The following is a 20,147-nucleotide window of genomic DNA, read 5'->3' as shown; positions in this document are numbered from 1 at the left end:
TGGGTCAGCTGATCATTAACAGCATGCTCACATTGGATGTAAACATTCAGTTTCGACTTTGTTTCTAATAGATAAATGAAGGTAACCACATTTCAAATATGTGCATAATTCCGGCATTCATTATGCATCAATGTTGTCAAACTGTAAATGTATATAGCGTTAGGCAGAATTTTCTTAGACAACAGGTTATGTTGCATGCAACGTACCGTATAGCTAGCTAGTAATCGGCTATTAGCTAGACGCTAGTCGTTTCTGGGAACTGGAGGAGTTGACGGTAGGTTTGCATGCAGGCATTGCTATAGCGAGCTAGATATCTGATTTACTTCTAGAAAGTCCGATTATGTAGATGTTTGTGACAACACTGCACTGAATAAGAGAGTAACAAACTCGTAGTGACTTAGCTGTGGCAAACGTCCTGTTACAGAACGTCCCGTACACAGTGACTTTTGCATGCAGCTGTCAGAATGGCCTCGAGTTTCGCCCCACCGAAGCTGGTCGACTTCATTCTCACAGAAAGACTGGGGAGTGGTACCTATGCGACAGTCTACAAAGCCTACAGCAAGGTCGGTCACTCTCGGCCCTCAGCCAACTCCATCATGTCACAATATTCAGCCATTACAGTTATGTTAATTTCAGGAAGTGAGCTGTGTGTGTGTTTGCTTGCAGGGGGACAGTCGAGAAGTAGTGGCTGTGAAGGTAGTTAGTAAAAAGAGTCTGAACAAGGCATCAATGGAAAACCTGCTGACAGAGATTGAGATCCTGAAGACTGTCCGCCACCCACACATAGTGCAGTTAAAGGACTTCCAGGTAGACCACTGGTCAAAACTGTTTTTGGAAAATAAACTGATCTACACTTCCAAAACGATTGCTGAAAAACACTTATAAGCTGAACTTGCCCGCCCTCCTCCCCACTTGCCCCATTCTCTCCTTCCTGTCACTTCCCTTCTTCCTCTGGACAGTGGGACAGTGAGAACATCTATCTGATCTTGGAGTGGTGCTCAGGAGGGGATCTGTCCCGCTTCATCCGAAGTCGGCGTCTGTTACCCGAGAGGGTGGCTCGCCGTTTCCTGCAGCAGATAGGTGAGGTCCACCACCCAGGCCGGACTCATGCGGGCCTGTATTCTATCTTCATAGCTCTGTTTCACCTATTTACTGCAGTATTAGACAGAATGCGGGTGTAAATGGTTGACTTGACTAAGATTTCCAAGGAGATTTGACACAATTGAGGCCATTTGAGGATGGTCTCCGTAGACAATAATCAGTTGTATCTATCTACCCCTCGTTTGAAAAACAAACACAGCCTGCGCCCTCCAGTTCCTCCATGAGCGAAATATCTGCCATCTGGACTTGAAACCCCAGAACATTCTGCTCTGTGGTTCGGTCCTCAAATTAGCAGGTACGCTGAAGCCAGTTCACACTGTATCTGTGCCCACATATCTATCCATATTAGCTTTCACAGACAGCTCGTTTGCATGTGGTTTTGGTTTGAGATGTCAGAAATGTGTCAGATGCCTTTGCTGTGAATCTGAACCATGTCAGTATGCTGCTTCACTCTGTTGGCAAGTTTTTTGTACTGCTACCACTGTAAACAAAGTACGATTGGCTGTGAGACGTTCATTGTTCATTATCCAAATAATACTGCACTGTAATGTTATATGCCTGATATGTGTCAGTTATTGCTGTTTATAGTATTATTGTTCACTGCCTAAAATGGTTGACTACACAGCTTACGTATTTGCCCATAACCATTATAATGTGCATAGCCTCTCATGCGTGTTTGTAGATTTTGGCTTTGCCCAGTACATGTCTCCCTGGGATGAGCAGAGTGTGCTTAGGGGCTCTCCTCTCTACATGGCACCAGAGATGGTGTGTCGACAGCAGTATGACTCCAGAGTGGACCTCTGGTCTGTGGGGGTCATCCTATACGGTAAGGTCTGCCTCCCCAAACTAATACCATACTTTGAATGCATGATTAAACCATGCAATAAAATACATTAAGCAATACCTAAAACCTTGTTTGTCTGAGATGTGTTTCTTTTTGTAGAGGCTCTGTTTGGTCGTGCTCCTTTTGCCTCCAAGTCCTACACTGAATTAGAGGAGAAGATACGCAGTAACAAGCCCATTGAGGTGAGGTACAGCCCTACGGAACAAAGACTGATGGATAGCAGGCCTGGGGGGTCGTGTTACAATGGAAGATAATAATTTCAGAATGACTGTGCCGTTTCTCTTCAGAATATTGCATACCACTGAGTGGCGCCCTTGCCCAATACATTTGTTAGTTCTTCCCTGTGAAAATGAAGGGCAAACTTGACTGAAGTTGGTTGCCGGAGTGGATTATATTGTGTGTGTTTCAGCTCCCTGCTGGTGGCAGAGTGTCCAGAGACTGCCGAGATTTGCTACAGCGGCTACTGGAGAGAGATCCAGATGCCCGTCTCACCTTCTCACAGTTCTTTTCTCACCCATTTGTGGACTTGGAGCACATGCCCAGTGCAGATAGTTTGGGGAAAGCGGTGAGAGAGAGAAACTGTTACTCCAGGGTCGGGAGGATTGTATCTAAATCAGGATGTTATTTCCCAGAATTCCCTGTGTCCTTTTGCAGAAAGCGCTGGTCCTCCAGGCTGTCCAGAAAGACCAAGCAGGGGAGAGGTCTGCGGCCCTGTCTCTCTACTGCAGCTCTCTGGAGCACTTTGTCCCAGCCATTCACTGTAAGAACACCAACAGCCCCTCTCACTGCCAAACATCTCAGCCCACCATTTCAACTGTTCCCTCCCTACACTTCAACCCAAAACACATCCTTTTTTTCCCTCACAGACGAGACAGACCGACTGCGCAAAGACGCCCTGAGGCAAAAGGTAGGCCGAGAACACGACGACTATTCACATTTGGAGAACGTCTCTACTGTTCGTCCCCCCCCCCCCCCCCGTTTTTTCTTTCACATGCTAACTCCAAAGGAAATGATTTCAGCTCTATGAATTCCATATGGTGTGGATGAACAGCACATGGTGAGGCTGCTGTAATTGGATTAGAGAGGGTGAATGTAAGAGCTGTGCTCCGCAGGTCAGTCAGTATGTATCCAGAGCCGAGGAGCTGAAAGCCCTGGTGGCCACAGACAACAGACTGAGCTTTGAGAAGGCCAAGAACACCAGGGACATCCTCAGAGGTACAGGAACACTCACCTCTGCACCCACTAGAAATATATATATATGCACATATACTGTATGTATATATATATATATATATTATATGTATTTTTGTTGCATTACCTTCCAACACAAGCTGTGGAAAAAGCACCCATGTTTGTCAAGGCCTAGAGTGTTTGTGAAGTTTGTATAGATATCATTGGTGTAATAACGCAGTTCCACCTGACCTTGTGAGTGGGCCATCTCTGCACCTATCCAGCTCTCCCCCATCTGAGTTAATGGTTTGGAGGAAGGTTGTGCGGGACATTGGGACTTACCCCTCCTAACTCTTTCTTTTCCACAGAGATGTCTCGAGACCAACCCCGTCTTCTGGCTGCCCTGGAGCTAGCCTCTGCTGCCATAGCTAAGGTGAGCTGAGGTACCTGGGTGATGTAAGCTAGCCTTTGCCGCCATATCTAATGTAAGCTGGTGTACCTGGGTAATGTAGGCTAGCTTCTGCCGCCATAGCTAACGTAAACGTGGGTACCTGGGTATTGTAGGCTTGCTTCTACTGCCATAGCCTCTACTGCCCAGAAAAACTAAGAGCGGGATGTGTTTCTAGCAGTGTCTGTGGTGGTCTACAAGCATAGTCACAGATGTCTCTTTACCTCAGGAGGAGAGGGGACTGGATGACCAGGACACTCTGGATTTGTACCAGCAGAGTCTAGGAGAACTGCTGCTAGCTCTAGCAGGTAAGCCTATGTCTATACATTACTGTTGTCACATACTGTTTGGCAAAGACAACAGTGACAGTCAAGTCACAGAACGCAAGAGCATTCATTATATCTCATGCAGCTCTGGTACAAACTTGTATAAATACAGATCTGCTTGCCAAGGGGGGAGACGAACAAGCAAGTGCCAGCATTCAGGGACCATGAAATCAGAGGTGTGTGTTTGTGTGTGTGCCCGCGCACACATGGATGTGTGTGTGTGTGTGTGTGGAGAGACTCTGACTCTGGCATGGTATACATTAGCTCTGGCACCACATGACCTCATCTGGTAGAGGGTCCTAATAGAGGAGGTGGGGGGGGAGGGATTAGAGAAGGTGGGCAGAAATGAGGGAGAGGAGGTTGAAGGTTAAGATGAGAATGGATTGGAAGGGTAAAAAGTAGAAAGAGTTATTGGAGAAAAGGTGTGGAGGGGGATAAAATGAGGAGGAGGAAGGGGGATAAGGGGAGGAGGAATCTAGAGGGGAGCCAGATGTGTGTGTGTGAGAGAGAGGGAGAGAGAGAGAGCAGGGGATGCGCCCGGTGCCAGGGCCCTGTGTGTGGTACTGAGCACCAGCATCTGGTTCCCATTCAGACACACACTGTTCATTTCTCAGTGTTATTACACTCTGGAAACAAATAAAAACCATTATCTCTCTAATAGAGGGACTGCTCCGAGCATCTCCCCTTGGATCAGCAGGCTCAGGACCGTGGCACGGCAGTGAGCAGCACAGAGGATTATGGGAAGGGTTGGGAAGTGGAGGGGGGTGTAACTTTGCCCTTTTGTCTGGCAGTGGCCTCTTGTTGCTCATGTTCCCAGCATGCTTTGCTGGGAGGGAGGGAGGGAGATTCTTTCGTTCTCTTTTCTCTCTCCCCCTCTTCCCTCACATTCTCTCTTTCTCTCTGTTTTTCTCTCCTGAGGCTGACTAATTGAGAAAGACTGTCCCACTTCAGTGTTCTCCCCCTGAACTCCCTACAGCCAATCAAAAGCAAAGCTGCAGCTGTAAATTATCTCTCCTGTGCAAACACCATGATTGGAGAAAAAAAGTAATCAATCTCTCTCCCTCTCCCTTTCTCTATATTCTCTCTCTCCCCCCCCAGCCGAGGCACAGGGACGAAGGAGAGATCTGCTCCACAGTGAGGTGAGGAAATGCCGGGAGGGGGTAAACGGGGCGGTACGGGTAGGGGATGCTGGGGAGGAGTTGTGGTTCAGTGCTCACTGCAAGAGCGTACATATATCACCTTCCACCGGGCCTGAACCCCCCACCCTCCCTATCTTTGACCCAGAACAGGCTTGGCTACTGTATATCTCAGACACAACAGCCAGGAGCCAGCCGTCACATGTGGACCTTCAGCTGAGTAGGCGCTAATAACATAATACATCACTGAGACTGCAGCTGCAAGCACACACACTATGTCATCCTCCCATTAAACTGGAATACTGCTTTAAATCATCAGGTAGCGATGTTATAGCTATAATACTGTACTGAATCATACTCTGTAAACTGATAGCAAGATCTACTCAGAAGTCTTATATAATCATTCTGATTTACCACTGGAAAACATACTCATTGTCTTAAGCTCTAGTACTGTTGTCCTTTCTCGTTTTGGTCATCTGTTTTGGCAGTAACTCGGCCAACAAAACACAACAATGTTTCAACAACAAACCCAAGAGAGACAAAGAGAGAGAGAAAAATGGAGAGAGAGAGATTTCAGCAAGCCCTGAGGGCATAGACCTCCCTATTTGAAGTTTTATGGGCGCTTGGCTTAAGTAAATTCAGATGCGGCTGTAATAATCTAACGCTGTGCTGGGGAGGCCTGGCCAATCGAAAGCATGTGTGTGGGTAAAAACCCACGAGAGGCGAGCGGCACAGCTAGCTAGGACTGGCCTCCATGTGTGTGTGTGTGTGTGTGTGTGTGTGTTTGTGTGTGTGTGTGTGTGTTCAGAAATTTGACGTTGAGCTCCGTTCAGCCTCTCCCCTCTCAGGGCCCTAATTCCCGGTTCAATAGCATAGCCTCATAGAATGTGAGAGCCTCAGCCTTGATCTAACTGGTGGGTTAATACTGTGCTATTATGACTGTAATCCATGGCGGGGGTAATTGGGTTGTATTACAGCCTTGGTTCTGTGGTTAATGGGGTATTAAAGGTTGGAGTCGAGGTTGATGCTACGTTGCCATTATTAGTTTACCACAGCAATTTTTTGTCTTTTAAAGAGAGGGAGGTTATGGGGACCTATCAACCTCGCTCTAACCTCCTCTTCATCATCATCCCTTTATCAGCCCTGTGGTTCTGAAGGAGAAGGACAGGAGACCATGTGGTCGACACACTAAACGTGTCTCTCTTTTCAGATTAAAAGCCTCATGTCCAGAGCTGAATACCTCAAAGAGCAAATTAAGGTAGGGCTAGTTCGGTTAGTGTTGCCCGCTCTAAATTCTGAATTCAAGCGTGTTGGTTTGATCTGCTGTTTGTATCTGTCTTGCAGATGCAGGAGACCCAGAAAGATGTATCACTGGACCGGGAGCCCCTTTCAGAGGCTGTGAGAAGTTGTAAGTATAGTACATGTGTGTGTGTGTCCTATACACCCCCCCCCCCCCCCCACCTTCCCTCCCCTCACTTTAGTGAGGCCAGTAGCCATACACACCAGTAGATACAGTATATACGAGGGGTTAAGTGTGAAATGGCCGTCTGAAGCCATAATGACATTTCCCTCAAGCGTAGTTTTTTTTTCCACTAGTAAAATGTGAGCTCCTCTCTTACCAAGCTGTGGAGCCCTTGGGAACGCCTGGCTCTCTGGTTTCATGTCTCTGTAGCTCTGGGCAGATCTGACCTTTGCCCTCTAGTAAAACCCACCTTGTGAAAGTGAGTCTTGGTTTTAGCCAAGAGCAAGCTCCATCCCCCTAACTCACATATCTCACTTTGTAAGAGCTTGGCTGAGATGGTAGATAGTTGATATGTAAAGCCAGACAATATCCTGTTTTTAGTTAGACATTCCAGAGGAATTATACGTGCAAGGCGCGTTATATGAATGTTCTGGAAAGTTCTGTTTTCCTGAAGGTACAGCACTGCTGTTATTGGAGCTCACCCAGACAGGGCGGCAGGCAGACGTGTCTCACTGGCATTTCTCCACTTGCAGCTGGAGGGTCACAGCAACGTCCAAGACTGTCTGCTGACCTTACACTAACGAAGATGTCATGTCTGACTGAGGACTATTACAATCTCTCTCTCAGACTCTCTCAGACTTACCATCATTCACACACACTGACGTAATACAACATACACTTAGACACACACACAGGTATAGTAGCCCACACACACACCCACACACACACAAAACTAACCCTGGGTTAGTTCAGGGTTCAACCAAGCCTGTATGATAATATACAGTAACATGCCAGTCTGTTTCTGCTCTTCTTCCCTCCTCTTCCTCAGCATGTTGCGTTCAGTGAGCTGGCCTCCGTAACCATGGGCACCAGAGGGGTCATCCAGCACGGAAGGCAGACCCCTGCAGGCCAGGGCCAAGTAATCACAGAGATTCCGCATTAATTTCAAACCTGCAAACAAAATGTTTTCTTTAAGGAAGGAAGTCATCCAGCCAACTTCTTATCAGTCCAGTTACCTCACCCCCCCCCCCCCCCCCCCCTTCATCACAATGTACTGTAGTGTCCCCTCAAAGCCCTCCTGCCAACCCATTCATATTGATAGCAGGGCAGCCTGTATGATAATGCTGAACTGTTATGTAAAGCTGGGACAGTGTCATGGTGTAATGTTTGTGAGGGTGAGAGTATGAGGGCTGACTGACATTTGGAAGCTAGACCCCAGAACAAAGGGACAGCTAGTCAGATTCATCACATCAGATGTGTTTAGCAGATGACTGTCTGACTTGACACTCTAAAAGCACGGTCTTTGTTGTGATCTAGTTTCCTTTTATCTATCTCTCTCTCTCTCAAACACACTCTCAAACTCATGCTTGATCTGTATTTCTTGTGTGACACATACAGTACTTCCATGCTCTCTCACACACACACACACACACACACACACCCCGAGTCGCTTTGCTGTGGCCTGACCACAGCTTCACCACGCTCACTCCACTGATGGGGCAGTCCCTACCACTATGAGGAGAAACTGGAGAGGTGTGGCTTCTGCCTTATTTACACAAGCCCTGCATTTACTTTGGTTTGGCACGGTTCAGGATCCAAGCATACAGTAGCATACAGTCAAGACGGGCCTTTAGCAAACTCGTTTACAGCTTTTGTGAATATTGACATTTTTTGCGGTAGCTGAATAATAACTTATGTTGCGGGTCTCTCGGATGTTTTGTCAAGATGTATCGTGCATGAATCTGCTGCTGTATAAGGGACATTTCTGTATTAAACAAATAAGTGGTCGTATCTAACAGCAACCAGGAAATACCTGACTAAGCAGGGAGAGGGAGAAGAAAACATGTCCAAATTGAGGGCTCACATATGTGAATTTGTTGAACTGTTTTATATGGATATGAGGTTTTATAAACTAATTTATTAAATTGATGATCTGAAGGAAGAAATGTGATAAAAATTCTACAAATCATTTCTCCATTGCCTGCTGTTTTTTCTTAGAGTGCTTGTATCTGCATTATCTCAATTTCATCACCAGTGAGAAGCAGACACTATCACTTTAATGAAGCTATATGAATCTCTGCCCTCCATCTTGGTGGCCTCATATGACAATCTGTAAGGAACTGTAACAGCTGGCCCCTCACCATAAGCCCAGAGAAAGATCTGAGGACATTCCATACTTATAACAGAGAGAGGGGGGAGGGCTTTTAGGAGTGTCAGAAAAGATGGGAGGGATGGAAAGAAGATTACAGTTACATATTTTAACCCCAGGCTCCCCCCTTTTTTGTGTCAACCTATACAGCATTGTTGTTTTAATTGGCAGACATTTTACTGCAGCTTCTTCCAGAGCACTTGCAGCCTTTCCACCTCTCCTGGGTCACACGCTCAGAGTCAATGGGATGGTGGTGGAGCTGCATTGACTTCAGCTTTAGTTCTAAAGAGGGGTTGTGTGTTCTGTGTGTGTTATTGGGGGGGTGGGGGTATCCTCAAGGAACTGTCAACCCTCGACACCCGGATAGGATAGGTTGCCACCATGAATGAAACATTCTACAGATGGGGTGACAACACTGACAAAACTAGCCCCTAAATCCTTGTATCTTGGTTGTCACTGCTAACGGGGGAAGGAGGGAGAGGGCAGAGGTTTGTTTCAGAGAAACGTTGAATAAAGATAATTTAGAAAATGGGCTCCAGCACACTGCAGCCTCTGTAAACCCCACCCCCCACTCACCCAAGGCTCCCCTACTTGTGTTTGTTTTGATTTTGTTCCCAGAAGCTGAGTGGAAGGGTTGGGGTTTTTTGGGGGGGCGGGGAGGGGGTGACTGTGTTGGAGAACTTTTGAGATGCATGGCAGTGGTTAGACATATTGGTCAGAGTGAAGCCAAACTCAACTAAGAAGCAGGATGCCAAGAACCACACCCTTTACTTTCAAATCTGCTTAGGTTAAATCATGTTTTTCCAAAAGTAATACAAGTCTCAATTCACATTGTTTGAATAGTTGAATAAAATAGTGTGTTATCAGGTTTGAGGTATCTAATGACGTGAATACGTACGGAAGTAAATAAAATAACTTACAAGTTGTTTGTACTTAAGATTTTAATTTATGAGGGTACTTAGAAAGTCATTCGCAAGGACTTGGTGAACATTATATGCAAGTGAAGCTCTTAAATACTAGTAAGAGTCAACTGTGACACTGACTTCTATTTACATACAAATATGTGGGTATCGTTTACTGCGTCTGTCTCTCTAAAAACACTGAGTGCTGGGAAAGGTAACTTAAACCTAGAATTTGTCAACCGTGCACAGTTCTGCCCTTTCAGTCAAATTAAGACGTATTGTGTAGCGAGACACTTAAAATTCCTTCCCAGGTTTCAGTTACACAGTGCTTAATCCCTAAAGTATTCCACAATGAGGGCATTATGAGAACTACACACACACCAGTCAGAAGGTTACCTCAGCAGATGTTGATGTCTATCCATTCCCTGTGGTCTTTAAGTATCATTTATCTCACAACCAGATTTATGCAGAGTATGTAATTTCAAGTAAACACTCCCATTTGAAATGTTGGAAGACTTGGTAGTAAGGCTTTATCAAGTTACCAAGGAATTGGTTTGTGTTTTGTTGTAAATAGTATATCATTTGGTTCACCTGTTCTAAATGAAGCATACATTACTTTAAAAGAGTTGTATTATACATTGCCTTTATTATATGCAAGTCTCTTGTTCTTTTTTGTAATTCAAACACTTGTTGAGATGAAAAATCAACATACCTTTACAATTGAAGACAATGTAAGATACTGCCATTGATTTCATGAGTGGACTATGGGATTGACTGAGACGTCAAAATATTTGCGCTTTAGTCCACAGCATTCTTCCACACTATCTTTGCATTTATTACTTAAAATTTGTAGGTAAAACATATATTCGTCATTGAGATTTTATAATTTAACATACACTGACAGAACTACTACATTTCATAACTGACCGACAGCTACGTGATAGGTCAAATAACACTGACGAAGACATTCATTACAAAAACAAAGATTAGTTTGAAAAACCTTCAAGTTGCGTACTGCAAAGACAACACATGAACGATTGAAAAGACAAAACGGAGCATTGTAAAGAAAAAAAATGAACATACACATTTTTTTACTCTGAATTATTCTGTCCAGTAAGGAATCTGTTGATAATAATTTATATTATCCAGCATGTATACTTTACTCAAGTTTTGTGATGTATTTCAAGGACAAATATAATTCAGTCAAGTCTTCATAAGAATGCGTCTCCTTCATATATCCACATAAGTCTGTCATGAATTCACATTCACCTTATGGTTATGAGTGAAAAAAGAGGGATAGCTGTTTTTTGGAGGGAGTGGAGGACTCTATGGAGACCTTCCATATAAAACAATCCTGGATGAGGGATGGGTCATGGGTAGGGGACCAGGGGGGCATCTTAAGAGGCACTTCAGTTAAATTAACTACTTGATCCCAAACCCTTGTGTGTCTCCTGGAGGTTCCCACCAAATATTTGAAGTGTGATGGCTTCAACAATGCAGAGGACCCTGGAACTGAAGGGAGAGCAAACAGAGACTGGACCGGTCCAATGTTTATCTTTAGTCTTAATAGAGCCACACTCCAAGGACCATTGAGACGAAACAAAACAAATAGAGTGTTGTAAAGGGAACCCTCAAGTTTAATAGGTGTAATGTTTCCCAAAAAGGAGTCAAGTTGGGTTCACTTCCCCTCAAACAACCGTCCAAAGAAATATTTAGACATATTGGGCGACGATTTTCTGTTGAACTATTATCTTGAGGGTTCAAAGTTCACACTTTGATTCTAATCATGCCCTGTTATGTTGGCTGCACACCATGATTGAGGCTCAAATCAGTCAGCAAAATTCCACCAAAATGGAGACTGGCAAAGAGTCACTGGTCTTTATGGTGTACAAAAACCTGTTTGCTCTACTTGGAAGCAGCACTTTCACCCCGGTCTCAATATAGTATCCATGCTAGAGTAAAGTACACCAGGCCCATGGAGATTGACAATTTGGAAGCAGTGTCTTTCTCGTATTGCTCAATTTCCTCTCTACCAAGTTTTGTATCATAGTCTTCATCTTCATACACATCGTCCTTATCAGCTTGGTCTGAAATGACGCTGTGGTCTCCAATGGAGCAAAGTTTGCTCATGTTCTCCTTCACAACTTCACAGAATGGCCGCTCAACGCCGTCACACACGCAGCGGTTGAGGAGCATGCCATTTGGTATGAAGAGCATCTGTTGAATGGTGGCCTTGCACTTTGACGAGCATTTCCTGCCATTGAACAGTTGTCCACAGTATGACAAGTAGGCAGTTAGGGAGGTGTGGCAGCTGCTGTCCTCCTCACACCGCTGACGGGCCTCTGTGCATCCGATCCCACCAGCATCCCCTGGATACCTCCGGGGAAGGCACGGCTCGATTGACCTCTTCGTGTTGATGCACTCGGCGTCCTGTCCACAGTCGCAGGTCTCCAGGTCTGGCCCACTACGAGTGTAATTCAGTCGTATCAGAGCGTTGATGCAGTGGCTGGGGCATTGTCTCCGGGTCCCTCGAAGGTTTCCTTCGCACGCGGCTACATACTGACTGTATGCAAGCTCACATTCGGGCTCGTCGTGGCATCGGAACAAAGCTTGCCAACATATTAACTGGGCATCTAGTACTACAAACACCCACAACAGTAGCACCACAGCGCTATGCCAACTCTTCATACTTGATTAGAAGTTTAGTTCGGCGAAACGCACCTATTTCTCCAGGTCGAACAGGGCATTAGATTGGTTAAAAAGTAATTTGACTTAAACTAAAAAACACATTCGAGTGGCGTGATCATAGTGATATAAATGTATAGGTTAGCAAATATACTTTGTCCAAGCCGTATATAGATGCTGTACAGTTGGTTAGGCGCTGACAGAAACCTGCATCAGCCCAACTGTCTGAAGAGTATGAGAAACAATGTTGCAATCCTTAGCATTGAAACAGCGCCACTTAGAATCTACCGTTTCCACGACAGACGTATTCTTATTCCATAAATGTGGTGTCGATGAAGAAAAGAGAACAAACACATGCAAGCCTCGGCTGTTGCCTAAATTGTGACGCATTCTATCCCAAAAGTTTCTGTCGTATAGTTTGCCTTGGATTCGCATGCACGTCGTGTTAGCATTCGTTTTCAAAACATCTTCAACTTCGGTGCATGTCTTGTTTTTGTGTATTCCATATCCTGCTTTAGTTGAATTACGGCTCCACTGTCGTATTTTCTCCCGCTATGTGTCTTTGTCCCTCTCATGCAGTTACGCTTCACGCTTCGTTAAACATTTCTCCACAACTCCCCTCCTCCTACCGAAAAGAAAGGAAAGTTTTCCTTCCCCCCTCTCCCATTTACAATTCTGGTCAACGATTGGTCGTCATTGAGGAGTCAGTCTGGGACTCATTTCTATAGCAACGTAGTTTTTGGCAATCTTCATGGCATATACAGGATAAATAAAATGTTTATAAATTTCATGAAACTCACGACCTGTGTGGTCTCTCTCTCCTATTACAAAACACGCCAAAGCTTGGGGAGGTGGTGGGGGCTCACGAGCCCCAGTGCAGTCGACAGAACGCATTCCATAGCTAGAACCTCACATCTGCAACCTACCGCTCCAATTTTAAGTGCAAAAAAACAAATCTGTCCCCTTTTAATTAGGAACCGAGGAGAAAACCTCTATAAAAACCGTAGCACTGTGAGGGTTTCACCTAAAACTTTTACTAATTGTCGCGCGCAGTTTCTCCTCTCCCTCTTGTTCTTTATTCTAGTGAGTTTTTAAGCCTTGATTGATAGCAGAGAAAGGAAGAGAATGGTATTTTCTGGCCCGTTTCACCCCAATTGTGCAAGATTGGCCATGCAGTGGCCCAGTGTCTTTCTGGGCTGAAGATTGTTCACGCCCTGTAGCCTATCAATGGACAAGGGTTTCAGCATCAATATATTTTACAGCTCTCTCCTTTCACTCCGCACTTGAAAACTACCAATAGCTCAGGCTTCCCCGCTATTGAAATGGTAACTAACTTGATTTGGAAAAAAACACCCGGGCTGTCTAGGTTTTTTTTTCTCCAACAAAGTAGTCTAGTTCTCCTAGAACTCTGCTGGTCTTGGACATTAGGACCAGATGGCTGCATGACACAATAGCAAGTAACTGCAGGTTTCACTGTCATGTGGCTGGACACCTCCTAATAAATCATTGTAATGTCATGATGATGATAATGACACATTCCATGATAATGCCATTATATTAATGACAATGATTACAATCTAAACATTCAGTGGAATACAAATTATCATTGTAATTGCCATTCTTGTGTAAATAGCCACCAATCTCCAAATATATATATTTGTATATTATAATGACAATCATAATAGACATACCCATTATAGTAATGACCACATTCATAACCATACACTTTCTAAATATGGGCTGTATTTCAGTCACAATTCTACCATGCAAATGCAAACACAACCAAGTTTTTATCAGCATAACTGTCTGATTTAGCTAAATCTGTAGCCTCAGAGTGATGACATTTGCTGACTTCTTAAATCACTTTTTGTTAGACATCTATTATTTATGTCGCCACCTGGTGTTCAAAAACCCACTACCAGTCTCAATCAGGCCACTACGTGGCCACTACTCTGTGCTGAGCTTTCTTTCCCTGTATTTACAACCCCCACACCTGCTCAGACAAGACAGAAATACAACACAGAAACTTGAAGCACAATTCATAAAAAACTGTTTATTGAAGTTTCAACAGTCAGTCCAAAATCAATAAAATAAGGTTCATACAGCGCTGAACGACAACAATGATGCACTGTAAAATAAATTACAAAATAAAGAGGATGACGAAAACCATGTTCGTGTCTCATTCCTGAAATCACCATGGCCACCCTCATTTAGCTTTTGACAAGGCAACAAAAAAATTATATACTTCGGTGAACAACGTGATAAATCATTGACTCTTGACACACAAAGATAAGGTTAGTTGGCTCATTGAATTGTTGTGTATCTCATGTCTCTTTAAACACACATGGAAGCACACTGCAGTTATCAGGTCAAATAAGCCACAGGTGAAGGTAACCGTACTCCCATTCCACATAGCAAATACCGCAATCTACAAACGGGCTGTTTTAATTATCACACAACATGAACACTGGTAATGAACAATAGTGTAAACTGTAACACAGAATTGACAACCCCACTCCTGGCCTATCTTTACCTAATTTGACTTATAAGACAACAAGTCAGACAAATACCAAGTATATGTTCATACACAGGAGCGTGTGTTGCTTTACACTGTGTTCAGCACGCTCAGCCGAAGGATGACGTTTTTAAAAGACAGCACTTGACACATCATAGCAGCTACATAACACCAAACCACCAGCACAAAACGGCACCACTGAAATGGAGAGGGCAAGGGGACCAAATGGAAATATGAGGACAGGTCAAAGGTCACAGTGTGTGGGTAGGCATGAGGATGTTAAGCTGAGACCTGGATACTGAATGAAAGCCTGTCAGGCTGACAGCACAAATACATTTATATGTAGCCTATATCTCAGAAACAACAAAAACCTAGTATCATACTGTATATGTTCTGAGAACATAGTTCTACAACATCTTACACAACCTCTAAAAATAGTCATATGGAATGCATGTGTTCCATTTTCTAAATGGTGGCAGTGTTGTTTTTGTAAGGGACTTTGGCATTCTATGTAAAGCATAATAAGAGGTTACACTGTTTATGACTCTCTCCATATCTTGATCCCATTGGCCTGTAGACACAGCAAGACACACGCATGTATATTTACTGTGCGCCTATGTCTATGAGTGTGTGTTGTCGCTATTTAACATCAACACCCACAACTGCACATGTTCATGGAGCATACATCATGATGTCATAAATCATGTGAGGTACAGAGAAAATAGGGAGGGAGGGAGGGAGGAAGGAAGGAGGGCGGGAGGGTAGGAGGGCAGGAGGGAGGGAGGGGATGTAGGGGGATGGACCTGGCATCCCCATCACATCACATGAGATTGCACTTCTCGGCTGAGTTTTTCAGGTCCTCCAGCGTGGCTTGGGCCTTGTCCTTCAGCTGGTCTAAATCAACGTTCTGGATGTTGGTCAGCTGACCTAGCACAGACTGTTTGCTCTCTTCCTCCTGGTTGTCCTCAGCGATCATCTTGGCCAGCTCTGTGGGCAGCTCCACGTCATCCCCCGCCTGCTGGATCTGGGTCTCGTCCAGCTCGTTCTGTCACACACACACACACACAACAAGTGAGTGCAAGAGCAGATCAACAGAGGGAAGATGATGGGATAGAGGCAGGGTAACAGAAATAAAGAACAAGTTCAAGTAGTACTCTGAATTCAAATACACATTCCAATGGTCAAAGGAAGTGGCCCAATAAGGAAGAATGACATCACGTTATAGTACATTTACATTTAATCATTTAGCAGACACTCTTATCCAGAGTGATTTACAGTGTACAAAGTACAGGGACATTCCCCCGAGGCAAGTAGGGTGACGTGCCACATGGCCGGAATCGAACCTGCAACCTTCTGATTAATAGCCCGATTCCCTAACCGCTCAGCCATCTGACAAGATTACCTTTGAGAGTCTGTATTTATCTCGGAAGTGACTTCTGACTGTTGCCCTCTCAGCCTTCTTCTGAGCAAAGCTAGCATCTCGTTCTTGTCTGGAAAAGGGAGAGATAATGTTGTTAGGTTATCTAATGGAATTTAATTAGATAGAATCATTTAAATAGTATATGAAAACAACATCAGGGTATTGTCCATACACAGATGTGGCAGAGACGTTTCCACGTTCTTAAAATAAAACATCCTTCATTCCAGTCTTCCTGTTGTAAGACCAAAACAATGTGCTAAAGTGTAACATTTGAAATGACCTTTTGTCATATTATTCATAAAGTTGTCATCAGACATGAGCATGATGTATTTGATTTAACCTGAATGCATCCTATCAAGACAAACCGGAAGGAGCCGGTGCTGACCAGCTCTGATCCGCTCTGCTTTGACTCCAGAGTCTAGGCCAACAGAAGGTGGATGAGCAGCAGCAGCACTCCAGGATAGAGAGTGAGGAAGGGTAGGAAGAAGAGAGATGGAGGGATTGAGTTAGAAAAAGAGAGGAAGAGGGGAAAAAGTGGAGTAGGAAAAGAGAATGAGATAAATGAGGGGCAAGTAAATGGGTTGGAGAAAAAGGAGCGGGAAGGATTGAAAAAGAAAGAGAAAGGGCGGAAAAGGAGGGCAAGAGAAAGGAAGGGATAGCGGGCTGTAGGAAGGCTGGGATCCTGATGAGACCCAGATGTTGTATGCGCCTCTTCTACACTGAGGGACCTCAGTCCTCCGGGACAGGGAGCGCTACTGAGTGACTGGCTGGCTAGTTTACTGACTGATTGACTGTCTGACTGAGAGGCTTGTTCCCTGACTGACTGTCTGACTAGCTAGCTACCACTAACCTACATCAGCAGCTGCCAACCCAGACAACCCATCCATGGGGGCGGGGATCACACCACTCTGTTAATATACATGAGCACACACACGCACGCACACACACACACGCACATCACCGCACACACACACACGCACATCACCGCACATACACGCACGCACATCACCGCACATACACACACGCACATCACCGCACACGCACACACACACACGCACATCACCGCACACACAGACGCACATCCCCGCACACGCACACACACGCACATCACCGCACACACACACACGCACATCACCGCACACACACAGACGCACATCCACGCACACGCACACACACACGCACATCACCGCACACACACAGACGCACATCACCACACACGCACACACACAGCTCCTGAACCCACTGCCTTGTACTATCATACATCATAAATTCTGGCAAACACCCTTACTGACAGTCCATGGCTGTAGCCAGAGGAACTGGGACAAACCCACTCTGAGATCCACCACTGGAAAACCCACCCTTACAGTTCATTGCTTGATATATTAGACAGGATTTCTCTCCGCAATTCTATCTCAAAATGCACCCTCTATTTTGGGTAATGATTGTCCTGGCGATGGCTAATGTGATGGTTTACACTCATCTGATGATTTTGATTACAGCCAATACATGTCCCACATAATTTTTCCAATGAACATTGTGATGGACACATCCTTGATGCACACATAGTAGCGTCCAGTAGAGGGCAGTATTATTGCTGTACAGTTGCACCCTCCTGTGTTCTAGTCAACATGATGGAATTGCTCCCTTTTTTTCTTCATCATATTTCTATGAATTTAGGGGTATTTTGTGGTTCTCCTCTACCATCAAGGACATTAGCCATTCACAGAAACCAATTACACTGTAATAATATGATGAAAGTGACACACAATTACCAAAACATGTCAAAGCACAGACACTGTGAGCGAAGGTGACATTTTGTGACTAGTCTGATCACATCAACTGCAGGGGGCTAAATAAAAATGTGACACAATGACACGCACAAGCTTTGTGGACTGAGAACCATACTGAGATTGTCTATATGAAGGGGCTTCCAGATCTTCCTAGTGAGATGTAGATGAACCCCAGCTGGCTAAGTATCAACATCGGCATACAAAACATCCAATTCCTGAAGCAAACTCTTGCTGGTAGCCAATGGGAGAGATATGATGGCATTGTGAGGACAAGTCTTGTGTTCTCCTCTCCCAAGGACATCAGAGAATCACACTAGCCATTGCATGAGCATGTCACAGTATTTCATGCTACTCCTCTCTCCCAATCCATTTTCTATTGAGCAATATGGTTCTCTGATCTATGACAGCAGTCACATACAGCCACTCACACCCATTGAAGGTCAGTGCATGGGCGTATCGAGAGGGGGGTGGATGAGGATGGATTAGTGACATTGGGGGTGATGTTTTAAATCCCCAAACTACACTCCCACCCTACCCTCACCTTCCCAACCCCTAACCCACACCTCCTCCCAGGAGCATCCCCAGGGAGTCGCACAAACACATTAACCTAGCTCACGAAGGATATTACATATGATCACAAACACGATCATGGACCGGCTTCATACGTTGTTTTATAGGCAAATCTTTCAACGAATACGATGCTAGCAAGATGACCTATGAATAATAGCCTACCTATACACAGCTAATTATAATCTAAACTGCTGCAAGTAAGATACTTATAATAATGTGTACGCACACTTTTACTTGGCCTACTTGCTCCATCATTTGCAGAATTTAAGTAAGCTTCATGAGTGAGAGAAGCAGCTGCAGTTAAACTCGCGCTGTTGATGGCACTGGCGCGTAAAGCATGGCGCACAGATGGCTGAAAAAAGCACGCGCTGTATATGCTCAGATGGGGAATTGACTTTAATGCGACCAATTTCAGCAGTAGCCTACCTTATTGACATATTTCCCCCAATAAAATACATTAACATTTCGTCTTACTTTTCTTCTTCTAACTGTTGTTGATATTGTTCAAACTCCTCCTGGGTCATCCCGTTCGCCGCGGCGTCTGATTTCTCTGCTTCTGGTTTTTCTTCATTCCCCCCCGTGAGGTTTTTCAGCTGGCCTCCCACCATGTGCTTTACCATAAAAGCCATCTTTCTGCCTTCAAGAGACCACAGTACCTGGGTCGAAAATTGGATCTTTACGCGCTCTTGATTAGAGCGGAGTAGGCTAATTCAACGGTTATCTTCCGGAGAGTGTCAAACTGTCTGAAAGTATTCAATCTGTCGATAAAGTTATTTAAACGATACAAAACGTGTAAAAAAAAATCTAAATGTTTTATTCCCAACGCTCCAGCGTCCCCTTACGATCTAGTAGAAAACGTGTTTCAGCACCAATGCCAAAGGACAGCTCCGCGCCGATGGGAAGGGTAGCAAGAAAGGACGAGGCTGCACAAATATGTGAGTCAACAAGTTTGACTCTCAACTCTACCAATCCTGCATTCCCTTCCTCAACCTCCACTCCCTCTGCCCAATCCCATAGACCGCTGGATTAAGTGTGCGCTAGCATGATGCGCCCAGACATCACACATGGGATCCCGTGATTCGCCGTTTAATTATAACTCAGTATTGATTCAGACAAGTGCTGCTTTTATATTCAATATGGACTTCAGCAGGGACATATCCACTCTACGAGCCAGTCTTTGAACTCGTTTGGTGCCAGTATTTATCTTGACTTGTATGTTTTTGTGTCTGATGCATTTTACACTGTAATTCTTCAGTAATTCACAGTGTCATTTTTCTAGTAATTACAGTAAAGCATGGCGCACTGGATTCATCCATCAACCTCTTACACCTTCGTTTATTAAAATTATTTTTATTTGTTTTAATGTGGACAAGGGTATATTGCATTTCCTATACTAGCCTACATATAAAAATCGTCTCAGATGGGGCGGTGGAAGGCAGTTGTCTGCCACTCAAAGAGGGAGCGCTCGCGCCGGCGGACTGGTGTGTAATTGCATTTTAAGGGAAGGCTGCACAAACCTCAATAAACAGTCGCCCACGCGCCTCCAACAACGGCTAGCCTCTTATGCTTATATTACCCACAGAGCCCGCTTGCTTTAAGCAGCTCACCCGCCCTTGAATTACAACAGTT

General features: G+C 44.7%; 3 protein-coding genes across 5 annotated transcripts; 1 reads left to right on the top strand and 2 right to left on the bottom strand.

The window, feature by feature from the left end:
- The first annotated feature begins 7 nt into the window (after window positions 1-7).
- Window positions 8-8,444, top strand: ulk3 (unc-51 like kinase 3). 3 transcript variants are annotated; one of them, XM_067248972.1, is made up of 17 exons: window positions 8-81; window positions 425-563; window positions 667-807; window positions 960-1,080; window positions 1,301-1,396; window positions 1,784-1,927; window positions 2,045-2,127; window positions 2,355-2,510; window positions 2,600-2,705; window positions 2,812-2,852; window positions 3,058-3,160; window positions 3,484-3,548; window positions 3,793-3,871; window positions 4,988-5,028; window positions 6,236-6,283; window positions 6,370-6,433; window positions 7,317-8,444. In XM_067248972.1, exons 2-17 carry the CDS (start codon window positions 465-467, stop codon window positions 7,331-7,333), a joined length of 1,404 nt encoding a protein of 467 aa, XP_067105073.1. In that variant the 5' UTR covers window positions 8-81; window positions 425-464; the 3' UTR covers window positions 7,334-8,444. The 3 variants fall into 3 exon arrangements, with proteins under 3 accessions (XP_067105073.1, XP_067105071.1, XP_067105072.1); XM_067248970.1 differs by lacking the exon at window positions 7,317-8,444 and having other exon boundaries at window positions 6,370-6,534; XM_067248971.1 differs by lacking the exon at window positions 7,317-8,444 and having other exon boundaries at window positions 63-274; window positions 6,370-6,534.
- A 1,137-nt stretch (window positions 8,445-9,581) lies between these two features.
- On the bottom strand, window positions 9,582-12,837 carry si:ch1073-459b3.2 (growth arrest-specific protein 1). The gene has a single exon (XM_067249120.1). It carries the CDS (start codon window positions 12,224-12,226, stop codon window positions 11,474-11,476), a length of 753 nt encoding a protein of 250 aa, XP_067105221.1. The 5' UTR covers window positions 12,227-12,837; the 3' UTR covers window positions 9,582-11,473.
- A 2,721-nt stretch (window positions 12,838-15,558) lies between these two features.
- On the bottom strand, window positions 15,559-19,147 carry cplx3b (complexin 3b). Its single transcript, XM_067249402.1, has 3 exons — window positions 18,993-19,147; window positions 16,141-16,228; window positions 15,559-15,783 (listed from the first exon to the last, which is right to left on the bottom strand). Exons 1-3 carry the CDS (start codon window positions 19,145-19,147, stop codon window positions 15,559-15,561), a joined length of 468 nt encoding a protein of 155 aa, XP_067105503.1.
- Between the last annotated feature and the right edge of the window lie 1,000 nt (window positions 19,148-20,147).

The sequence above is a fragment of the Osmerus mordax genome, chromosome 13 (genome assembly GCF_038355195.1).
Source record: "Osmerus mordax isolate fOsmMor3 chromosome 13, fOsmMor3.pri, whole genome shotgun sequence".
Lineage (NCBI taxonomy): Eukaryota > Metazoa > Chordata > Actinopteri > Osmeriformes > Osmeridae > Osmerus > Osmerus mordax.
Note: the sequence above shows the minus strand (reverse complement) of the source record. Positions and strands in the feature narration are given on the sequence as shown.